The following is a 12,531-nucleotide window of genomic DNA, read 5'->3' as shown; positions in this document are numbered from 1 at the left end:
AATCATTTAGTTGTAATTACACAAATATCTATGTATGGTTATGAAGATTCATCCAATCCTTTACTTCAAGAGTGGCCTGCCTACTCCCTCAGAGGGATCAGCTGAGAACCCAGAGTCCTCCTCGTCTCTGGGAATTTAAAACACCTTCTGATGCTCTGACTTCCACTGAAGCACCATGAAGTCTAAATAGTGGCATTGCCAACAGCAGGAAGCTGTATACATCAACCAATGCATTATTCTGACATAGTAAGTCTTGTGTACTCATTCACATGTTCCTTTATCAAAAAAAAAATGCAATACTCTAGTTGTCAGTGGAAAGTTCCAAATGAGAAACATCTGGAGCCCCAGACAATGTTTTAATGTGGTCGTTTCCTTCTGCCTGCAGGCTCCAGGAAAGCCACTCTCCACCGAGCAGGTAAGCCGAATGACCAGAAGCAATTTCTCGCCATTAGCAAGTGGCAGGAACATTTGAACAAGAAATTTAAAAGGTCTCTAGAAATTCCTATCTATTTATCTATATACCTATAGTATCTGCATACTTATAGACATATAGATGTGGACAACGGAAACCCACAGCCCGTTCCACTCAGTCAACAACTCTCAAGAGAGCAATGTGAAGCAGTCATTTGGTAGTGTCAGAAGAAGTCTTATCTCAATATGCAAGAAGAAAAAAAAGCCATGAATTTTATATGGATATCACGCTAAAAGGAAGCAAAACAATGCACTGCCTCAAAGTTTGTGTGTGTGTGTGTGTGTGTGTGTGTGTGTGTGTGCGCGCGCGCCCGTGTGTTTGTTTTTAGGGGTTTTTATAAACAACTTTTTTTTTAAATAAAGCACACTTTAGTTTACAATCTTTCTGTATAACTGTTATAAATTTTTAAACAACCCAAAATGCGTTCCATATAAAGAAATGGCAAGTTATTGAACTATCAAGATTTTACATGTAGTTTTCTTATAACTTTTTTTTGTACAATTGCATAGACGTGTAAAACCTGCCATTGTTAACAAAACAATAACAGACTTAGAAACTACTGAAATCTACAGTATAGTACCACTACCCTTCACAAAAATATAGATTTTTTTTCTTGTAAACTCTTACTGTCTAATCCTCTTTGTTGTATGAATATTATAAAAACCATGCGGGAATCAGGAGTTGTAAAACATTTATTCTGCTCCTTCTTCATCTGTCATGACTGAAACTAAGGACTCCATCGCTCGGCCCAAATCATCTGCCAAGTGGAAAAGGCTTCCTACATTGTGTCCTGGAAAACAAAGAGAGAGAGAGACTTCACACAGGTGCAAGCATCACCCCCCGGCTCTTTGCCATCTGGGAAACCATTCCCCATTTCTTGGTGAGGACAACACAGAAGCTGCATCGAGGGTATATACAACAGGGTTGGATTTCCACCAGTTTCCAGGAAGAAGCAAAGCCTTGTTAATGAAGACATTTCACATTGTTAGTATTAGCTTAATATTGGATCAGGCTACTGTTGCCATTTGAGTAGAAAAAATGTCCAAGACCGCACTCATCTTCTCAATATAGAACAAAAGGATTCCATGGGAGCCCTAGCCGGTTTGGCTTAGAAGATAGAGTGTTGGCCTGCGGACTGGAGGGTCCCAGGTTTGATTCCAGTCAAGGGCACATGCCTGGGTTGCAGGCTTGATCCCCAGTAGGGGGTTGTGCAGGAGGCAGCCCATCAATGATTCTCTCTCATCATTGATGTTTCTACCTCTCTTTCTCCCGTCCTCCCTGAAATCAATAAAAGTATATATTTAAAAAAGGCTTCCATGGGTAAGCACAAGATTTCCCTCATCACAGGAATATTTCACCCTTTCCTTGTACTAGATTTTCTTTTTTTTTTACTATTAAACAATCATCACAATAACTATCAACACCACCGCCACCATTGCCAGTCTATGGCCATCACCTTTATCATTACTACCATCACCATGACATGAAATCTTCATTTCAATGCTGTTTCAAACTGTTGGCTCACTTTTTTCTCTTTATTGATTAAGGTATTACATATGTGTCCTTATCCCCCCATTGCCGCCCCCCCCCCTCATGCCCTCACCCCCCTGGTGTCTGTGTCTGTTGGTTAGGCTTATATGTGTGCATACAAGTCCTTTGGTTGATCTGGCCCCCTTACCCCCACCCTCCCCTACCTTCCCTCTGAGGTTTGACGGTCTGATTGATGCTTCTCTGTCTCTATCTCTGTTTTTGTTCATCAGTTTATGTTGTTCATCATATTCCCCAAATGAGTGAGATCATGTAATATTTATCTTTTTCTGACTGGCTTATTTCACTTAGCATAATGCTCTCCAGTTCCATCCATGCTGTTGCAAATGGTAAGAATTCCTTCTTTTTTACTGTAGCATAGTATTCCATTGTGTAGATGTACCACAGTTTTCTAATCCAATCATCTGCTGATGGGCACTTAGGCTGTTTCCAAATCTTAGCTATGGTAAACTGTGCCTCTATGAACACAGGGGTGCATATATCCTTTCTGATTGGTGTTTCTAGTTTCTTGGGATCTAAGGCTATGGTGGAGGTAGCTATTTGCTTTCTGCTTTTACTTGGGTTGAAAAAGAAACTCTTGATGAGACTTTTCTGTACACTATTAATGTTTGAATTAGAAAACTTCAAAATAAAAATCACTTTTCATTCCAAATTACTCTAGACTAGAGCCTAATTATAATATGACCCACATGTTTAGCATGGATTTGGGTGTCCTGTGAGTCGAGTTTTGATCTCCTAAATGAGGGTTAACTATCAGAATCACCTTTTAATAATGTGACATGACCTGGCATTAATCCCCCAGCACAGAACACAGAGGCAGCACAATATCCCTGGGTACTTTGTGGCAAAATTCTGATCTAGAGTAAAATGATTTGAGACATACTGCATGGCTTGACTTTTCATATTTTTATATGGCTTATTTTAATTCTTGGACATCAGTAAGTCATTCCACTATTCAAGTACTGCCTTTGAAATGAAAAATGCTTTACTAGGCTATTACTACCTTGCCATGTATCAACTTTACAGATTGCCATAGTAATTGTTAAAATCTCTATAAAAATTAAAGATAGACTAGGACAGGCATTCTGTCCTAATATTTATTTCAAGAGATGTCGTTTTTATATATACGAGAGAGAGAGAGGATCTGGAGAGTATTCATACGTGCGCACTTACACAGTGATGGCACCAGATCAAACTAAGACTTATTAAAACTGTAATGCCATTCAGCCATTAAAAGGTGACCAAGTTTATAAATCTCTTTGGACTTATCAGTGCAAAGAGTTTCTGTGAGAACTAATTACTAGTATATTTTTAAAAAATCACTATGGATTTCGGTTGAGATTGCAAACATAAAAACTTTTAACAAAACGTATGTACTACTTAGAGAGTGGGCCAAGTGTTTGGCAGCCTTCAGTGGAACTGAAATAGTCATTGGATTTTCTAAACCATCAATAACCACAGGAAGACAGGGGGTCCTTTGCTGTTCTTTTGAGCTTAGATCACAGATATATAACTGATGCCATTAGGTTAGAGGGCTTCCCTTGTATCTATTTTTGACTGCCCTGAAACCCTGGGAAATCGCAATTATTCATGCATAATTGGAAATGGATGAGCTAACTGTACATTCTTAATTACTTGCCATCTTAACAGCAATTAGCGAAGCCAGTAAAAACAAAACTCAAGACCCTTTCAATTTGATATCTGAATAGAATTCCAACTATTTCTCATTACCCACATATAGTCCACCTTGTAGCTAGAAAATATGTTACAAACATAAAACAGGGAAGAATTCATTTTTTCCCACTGGCTATTGATAATAATCAAAACAGGCCTATTTTAGATTGTCTGCTATGAGATGTGGATTGCAGTTATAAAGATAACAAAGACGCCGAAACTGGTTTGGCTCAGTGGATAGAGCGTCGGCCTGCGGACTGAGGGGTCCCAGGTTCGATTCCGGTCAAGGGCATGTACCTGGGTTGCGGGCATATCCCCAGTGGGAGATGTGCAGGAGGCAGCTGATCGATGTTTCTCTCTCATCGATGTTTCTAACTCTCTATCTCTCTCCCTTCCTCTCTGTAAAAAATCAATAAAATATATTAAAAAAAAGATAACAAAGACAAGTGAATGCATTTCTAGATTACAGCAGGTCCTTGAATAACATTTTGTTCACCGTCGTTTTGTTATAACATTGGTGAACTGTAATAGGAACCCACCTCTTGTTGATATCAACTAGCCTATGGCAAAAGTGGTTTCATCGTATGTAATTTTGCTTAAAGCCAAGAACCTACTGCTGATGCTAAGTGAGGACTTAACTGTATATAACCAAATGGTGCTTGTGCTCCTTGACATGGTGATCAGTTACTACCCGAACAGAAAACTGTTGAGTCTCTCAAAAGGCATGAGTTCTAGGTACATCTGCTATTGAAAAAGTTACCCTGTAAAATTACTCATTATTCTTAATATACCATACACACAGCCAAAGAATGGTAGGTGGCCTTTCAACCTGTCTAGCCGGTTCATGTTCACCAAATGACCTCACGGTTGTTCCTATGCTAGAAAAATGGTGTTCAGTCACCTCACCATATCTACATTAGGCCTTTGGTCACTTTATTTACAAATACCTGTTTCACCAGAATAGTGATTCCAATGTTTTTCATGGATGTTTTCGTTAGAGCCAGAAAAGAAATCTCTCTCTTTGACAAAATACTGCCTCAAAGAATCATATATCTCAGTCCACTGGAGGCATAAAACTGCACCCTGCTATGGATACAGAAAATAGAGCTGTACCCTGGTTCTATTGTCCAGTATATAAAGCAGAACATTAGAGAGGCCATTAATTTTACATGACAGGTATTCCTAAAGTCAAAATTAAAATCTTATATTATGAGCACGAAAGGCACTGAAAAGCAGGCGGGATTCAGGCATCTATAATCAGCGTCAGGAACAAGCTGACACAAAAATACATCTGTAGAACGTATTAATTTAATCCATTTTAATGCAAGGATTGTTGAACACAAAGGCACCATGCGTTGAACATTAGGGCAGTGGTATGTTTTTCCAAGTTGGCGTGAACTGTGGCACATCCAGTCTCACGCGCCACCGCTGCCTAAGGGAGTTATTTTCCGCCGTGATTGGAATTGAGACTTTCTGGCAGCGAGCCAAGACCTCAATAGCAATCTGGCACTCTATTTTTAAAAAATATAATGCCCAAATAAATGGCCAAAGCAAAGCCAGAATACTGCAGTGAAATCTGCTTATCTTTCCTTTTCTATAATTTCATCTTTGGGGAGGGAAAGATCTGGTCTACTATACATTTGGGGTATTTTCATAGCATTAAAAATATCACTATTGCCCTAACCAGTTTGGTTCAGTGGATAGAGCGTCAGCCTGTGGACTGAAAGGTCCCAGGTTCGATTCCAGTCAAGGGCATGTAGCTTGGTTGTGGGCACATCCCCAGTGGAGGGTGTGCAGGAAGCAGCTGATCGATGTTTCTCTCTCATCAATGTTTCTAACTATCCCTCTCCCTTCCTCTCTGTAAAAAACCAATAAAATATATTTTTTATAAAAAGAAAAAAATATTGCTCTTATTTTGGTTCTCTGGCTTTCTGGAAACTTAATTGACTATCATGTGCCTCAGGTAGTAAAGTTTCCAAATGCCTATATGACTTCAATTATAGCTGCTGGCCTTTTCTAAAATTCATTTATCAGAGAAACATGTTCAGGGTGGTCAAGATTATGGTGCAACTTTTTGCAAGTTAAAATAAATGTTAAGGAGCACTTACCATCAGAATGAACCCGGGACGTCTCACATAAGAAGTATGTGAGCCAGGCAAACCGTCAGGAGCATTCAATGCTTCACCGATTCAGGCTTCCTCAGTTTCTCCTCCCAGCCTACCACGCCCTCCCTAGGACCCCACCGCCCCAAGCCTTGGAAGCTGCACTGGTGTAGACACACTGAAGGATCATTCAATTATCCTTTAATTATCAGGCTTGCATGGTCTGGTGGCAGAATTCCTAGTATGACTCCTTATATTTAAATGAACGAGTGGCTACTCTTGTCCATCCTATTGCTAAGGATCCAAAACCGTCTCTTCTAAGGACTCTCCACCCACCCAGTCTGCCTCCCAGATGAGTACACGCTATTGCCATCCACGAGTGAGTTTTCCTTCTCACGTCCTTTGCACTAAACTCTTGGTAAAGACAATTTTACTTCACTTGGGCTGTCACTCAACACTTTGTCATCCAATCGTCATTTGATTAGGTAATTCAATGTCTAGCTAATATTTCTGGTAGAATAGAAGCATGAAGCAGCTTTCACTGTAAAACCCCAAACCACATACAGTGATAATGCCATATCCTACCCCTTTTAACACCAAAAGAGGCATAAAAAAAAACCCAACAACTCTTAAGACTCCCAACGTTCATTTTTTACCTCTAATTGGTTAACATTCTATCTGGCTCCAAATGCCAAATGCAAAATAAGCATCCTCTCTAAAGGGCAAGTAGAGATGACACAAGCCTTTCCAACACCATTTTCCAACCTGACAGTAAAGCATAAGAGTTAAGAGTGTGGCTCTGGAGACTGCCTGGATTCAAACGCCGTCACCTTGGACACAGTTTGCCCTTGCACTTACCCTGTTTCCTTATCTGTACAATGGGGTTAATAAGAGTACTTCATAGGCTTCTCGTGAAGTGTATATAGGAAAAAAGATGGCAAGTACTTAGAACAGTGCTTGGCACACAGTAAGTGCTCAAAAAATATTAGCTAAAGTGGGAAAGGAAGAGAGTTAGGGACCCTGAAAAAAAAAAGAAAGAAAACAAGACAAAACGAAGACATCCCAAAAGAATACAAACCAAATGCACTGGCAGAAAATGCTAGGGTCCTGGAGGTAGTTATGTCCAAGGCTAAATTTATTTGGAAGATTTTGGTTTGTGTTGCAAATGGCAACAGATGATGAACTGCAGGCTTCCAACCCAGGGACTACGGAAGTTTGCCATTTTAAAGAGATTCCTGCTCCCCGCGACCCATGGTCCTGTCGTCATGGTGATGACAATGGCAATGAATATTTGAGGACTGTTCCTCATGAGCTGCAAGTGGAGAGGTGACTACCATCCTTACACGATGACATGTGTAATACATACATGCGCGTGCACGCACACAATTCTTACACAAACGCCAAACATAGAAAGCGGGATGAGACAGACAGAAGCCATGGCTGTGAGTCTGAATCTCACTGACCTCTCTCATTGGCTTCCCAGGGGTATTTCTTCCTTTAATAATAGAGAGAGGAAGAGGTAGAGATATCAGAAAGGGAAAAAAATCATGCATATATATACAGTTTCATACCAATTTGCTTCTTTTACCAAACTAATGTTGAGATGACAATTCATTTATTCCCTTCTGGAAAAAAAAAATAGAAACAAACAAACAAACAAAATCACCCCAAAAGACACATCCAGTCAAATAACCTTTACACACACTTAAATCAGTGTAAACAGATAACACGATCCAGGAGATAGCACTTATAGAATCCATGGTGGTCATGTGGGAAAACTGGATGAGAGCTGGCACAGCATAGAAATCTGACAAATCGAACATTGTTTTTAAGAGCAACTGTAGAATGTCAAGCTTAACATCAAAAGTCTCAGAATCTCTTTACTCTGGACTTAACAATCAACACACTGAAACATAAACAGTAGTTGTCTTTGTGTGCCTAAACTCCGCACGCCAAATGCAAAGCAGAATATCACATAGATGACAGACTCCATCCTTTTCGGAGAATTTGTTCCACCTGGTAGAAGCTGAGCATGCACACAGTGGGACTGGGGTCATTTGAGGAAAAGAAAGAAAAAAGGGGAAGGAGATCAATCCCACTAATGGGCAAGCCACAGAGCCGGAGCCAGGAATAAGCCTCAACTTCCTCATGTCAGCAGGTATTAGGAGACTTGAGAGTCCATGGCTAAAGACCCACTAGCCTTATTCGCTTTATAGAATCCCACATCTATATGTATGCACTTATTTTTGAAAAGCAGGTTTTGATGAGGAACTCTTCGATGATAATATAATTGGACAGAAAATTAGAGCCCTTGGACCATACTCCATGCCTTGGGCATGCAATTTCCTTTTAGCTCCTGAGTCTTAAAAATGAAATACTACTGGTTTTCAAACTTGGACTTTAGCAAAAATCTTCTACGAAATCCAAGTATTTACAGCAGATAAAAGCAGAACTGTAAGAGATCCATGCCTCCCCACCCCCGACCCACCACGCTGAGGAGCTCCAAGACCAAAACTCCCTGAAACAATTTGAGAACTACTAGTCTAGAATGAGGAACTATGGAGCTACCGCTCAAAAACAAATCTTTTAAAACTCAAGTTTAGGGCTCAAAACTTCTAGTATATATTTAAAGGTTTTCTAAGTATGATTTTCCTCCCTCCCTCTCTTCCTTCCTTCTGAATTTTCCTGAGTCCGAAATCTCTTAAGATTATAAAAACTGCTTGACTGACCATGTGCTCATGGCAAAGTATTCATGACCCTACTCAGATCAGGAAAGAAATAGGTGCCAGCTCCTCAGGTGGGGAGTGGGGGGAATCCCAGTGGTAGGCCCATACCAGATGGCAGGAAAAGGGAACAGAAGAACTTTATTTCATCCTTGATGATTCAAATGAATGCCAGCATGACTCCTTTAGCAAGCTACGTTTTGTTGTTTTTTTTAATCGTTGTACTTCACAGTTACACTGTCTAGTAGTAGAATTGATTCCTTTCCCCTACAAGATTATGATCTCAAGGGCAGGGCCCGCATGTTGCTTACCCACCACTCTATCCGCAATACCTTGTATTGCACCTTGATACTATGGGTATTTGATAAATGCTGGTTGAAGTGAATTAGTAGGGTAGCCACTAGGTCATGGCCATGAGTCCTTTGGTGTTTTAGGCAACTTGGCCTTGTGTGCTACCCCTCTAGCTTGGATGACAAGAGCTGGTAACTTGTTCTGGTTTGTTTCTCTGGTCTATTTTTTAGAGTTCAGAACTTTCATGAAGGACAGTGTTGTTAGAAAGCAATATGATTTAGTTCCAGAGTGTAATTACGATTACTAGAATGATAAATGCTGCATATCTTTATCCATTCTATATCAAGCCATATTCAGAGCTCTGTATCAACTGGGCACTGCCGAATATGCAGCAAATGATTTGGGTTTTGTTTCAGGTACTTCTCCAGGATCCGGTATTTTATGTAAATGAGCCTCCCAAAGCTTTGTTAACCCTGATCTCTTTCAAGAGCCTCCCTCATTGGGTGGCAATGTGCTCATTAGCATAGTACAAAAGGACTGCCCTCTTTTTCTTTAAAAAAGTTTAAAAAATGTGTTCCACTGTACTAAGCATAGTTCTATACTGATAAGATGCAATACTGAAGAAAATTATTTATCAATCAAGAAATATAAGTACCAGAGCAAAGTTTTATTTCATAAATACATTCTTTGGCAATGAGGTGCCTTAGACATTCACTGAGGCTGTCCATCTGGCAATGTGGGATGTTGTCAGGAAATGAATCAAGAGAAAAAGGGAAATGTGCTAGCACATCCTGAGTCTAAATATAGGGCTTGGTCAGGTCTGGATAAGTCAAATTTACTCAGGCAGTATGAACTTAAGATGATTGGTGGTAATTCTTTAATTCAATGTCAGTTTCTGGGTACCATTAGCTTCTTTATCTCAGTCCACTGACCAGTTTGAAAAGTGTAGAATGAGTTCCTTCCTTAGGATTTCTGTTTCAATACAAGTAAAAGAAGATTCTAATGGTCATACTTGAAATATATTGAAGCATGCTGGGTCTTTGATGAACAGGGATATAAATGTATAGTCGATTCAAATGCAGTTTTGATGAGCTCAAAGTTGATCAGCACCTAAGCCTGTGGCTGTATGTAATGAGCTAGAATGGATAACAAAATAACAGTGTGTAGCAGGGACTGGCAAACTGTCTTTGTAAAGGCCAGAGAGTAAAGATTTTAGGTTCCCAGGCCACTCTATCCCTGTAGTGACTTTCAGCTCTACCATAGCTACTCTGCCACTATAGTGAGAAATTGTGGTAAACAATATGTAAATGAATAGGTGTGGCTCTGTACCAATAAAACTTTATTTACAAAACCAGGATCTGGACTCATGGACTGTAGTTTGCAGGCCCCAAGTGTAAAGGAATGAGAGCTAAAATCCTTCATGGAGGCAGAAAGGAAACACAGTGGTTCCTGCTTCTGCCCTGGTTCTTTACGTTGTTCTTCCATTAAAGAATCACAGATAAGACTTGAATTTTAAAGGATGGCAGGTTTTGCAAAGCTGCTGGGTTGCTAATTTAGAGGCATGTCACAGAATATATGTGGGCTTATTTGGAAGGGACAGGAAGTATGAAAGTGACAGGCTGCTATGGGTTGTTGGGGATAAAATTTATGTGGCACAGGTCAGCAGGTAAGTGATTATACAAGCGGCAGAAATACCTGCATAGTATTGCTAATTGCTTCCTGAATTATCTTACTGTACTAAGAGCTTATGTTGGATCCTCGCATTCATTAATCTATGTACAGTGGCACCTCATTTTGAGAAAGCCCAATATCATACTGCTGACTAGGGGAGCGCTTCTTTCATGAATGTGCATACATATAAAAATACCTTTGTTAGACTGCTAAATAATCAGATGTGTGTGGGCAAGTAACTTAAAGAGTTTAATTTAAAATTATGTTTATTGTTCATTCTACTCATGTAGTGTTCCTAAAGAATAATGGTGGAGATTTAGAAAGTGTTTACAGTAGATAATGATTTCTATTACACTGGAATTCAACTTCTACATATACTTTTATAGAGAGATGGACAGATTATAGATAGATAAATAGATTAGATAGAAATTGGTTAACATCCTGTGTTTAATATACATTGAGCCACTCAAATCTCCCAAGTGGCTGTGAACAGCCAACTATATATATCTAGAGATTAATCAGGAAAGATATAATCACAAAGCTAAATGTGAACCCATCCACACCTTGAACACCCTGCCATTTATATTGGCTATTATGCAGGACAGTTTCGTCATCAGCTTATCACTACATGGAGAAGCATATAACCCCTTTATTAATTTGGATAACAGTTTAGTAAGGCCATTGAGAGAAGATCAGAAGGCTAATTTAACTTGCCGAATGGCCATGAACCAGGCACTTAACTTCTTTGGGCTTCCAGGTACTTTTAATGAAAATGAAAGATGAAGGTTAGCTGATACTTTAAGACTTGACCTCTGAGTCAAAACTGTGGCAGAGGGTAACAAAGAAATTGCAAATTTAAATTACACAGTAACTCCCCTACCTATATACTTTATATTTGTGGAAAACATAATATAGTTAATATAGTTTTTTTTAAAAAAGTATTTCCCTCTGTGGGCAATTACCTAGCAGGGTTAAGTAAACCACGAGGTGGTATTCAAGAGCACATTTCCACTAAATGTCAGACCTTGGGCTCAGACATCTGTTCTGAGTTACTCAAACAGCTGTCCAAAACAGCTGTAGTAACCGTGAACTTCATTTTTTGTAACACAACATTGGGGACATAGATGGCTTAGAATCAAAGCACAATATCCTCTAAGACATTAGCAAGGTCTTGGCAGAAATTTGCATGGTAAAAATTCTAAAATTTCATTTTCCTTAAAAGTATATCCACCTGGGTAAGAAAAACTGAGATTGCTTAGGTCAATAGTTTTAAACCACTGGATCAGAAAATCAATTTAGTGGGTTGCAAGCAGCAGTTTATTTTTCAGTAGATAACACATAGGAATAGTGTGAATTATATGTAGTATGGTAAGAACTGCTGCTTGAAACATTTGCTTCTGATCTTTGTATGTACAGGGTGGGGCAAAAGTAGATTTATAGTTGTTCATATGAAAAGTAATACAAGAATAAACTCTGTTTCTCATACTCACAACTGTAAACCCACTTTTGCCTACCCTGTACATGTGACTATAAATGTATATGTGTGGTGTATATATAGATGTTCCCATTAAACCCTACCATGTATATTTTCTCTATTCTTTAAAAATGAGAAATGCTTTTAGTTAGAAATAAGACATACAAAAATACACTTTGGGGAGTATGTTGATAATATTTTTGCAGTGACACTTTTTATCCTTTGAATTTAGGGAGAAAAAATGTGATGTGACTTATAAGAAATATCTATTTGGTCTTTGTCCTTCCCTAGCACAGAAATGCTAAAACCCTTGGAATTTCCTCTGATGAGAAGCATCAAGGTGCCTTTTATGTTAATGAGAACCTAGAGATGAAGGCTGGGAGCCAACTATGTGATTAGAGCAGTGGTTCTCAACCTTCTGGCCCTTTAAATACAGTTCCTCATGTTGTGACACAACCATAAATTATTTTCGTTGCTACTTCATAACTGTAATGTTGCTACTGTTATGAATCATAATGTAAATATCTGATATGCAGGATGGTCTTAGGCGACCCCTGTGAAAGGGTCATTCGACCA

General features: G+C 39.2%; 1 protein-coding gene across 6 annotated transcripts in view; it reads right to left on the bottom strand.

The window, feature by feature from the left end:
• Positions 1–778: 778 nt before the first annotated feature.
• Positions 779–12,531, bottom strand: part of DMD (dystrophin) — a 2,282,236-nt gene continuing 2,270,483 nt past the window's right edge. For 3 of the 6 annotated variants that reach the window (XM_059679269.1, XM_059679272.1, XM_059679274.1), the window contains 2 exons: positions 7,260–7,291; positions 779–1,262 (listed from right to left, as the gene is read on the bottom strand). In XM_059679269.1, the coding sequence (XP_059535252.1) occupies positions 1,251–1,262; positions 7,260–7,291 (44 nt within the window). In that variant the 3' untranslated portion in view covers positions 779–1,250. The remainder of the gene's footprint in view (positions 1,263–7,259; positions 7,292–12,531) is intronic. The other 3 variants (XM_059679268.1, XM_059679271.1, XM_059679273.1) reach the window with 1 other exon arrangement.

Source organism: Myotis daubentonii, chromosome X (assembly GCF_963259705.1).
Source record: "Myotis daubentonii chromosome X, mMyoDau2.1, whole genome shotgun sequence".
Classification (NCBI taxonomy): domain Eukaryota; kingdom Metazoa; phylum Chordata; class Mammalia; order Chiroptera; family Vespertilionidae; genus Myotis; species Myotis daubentonii.
This window is presented reverse-complemented; position numbering and strand designations above follow the sequence as displayed.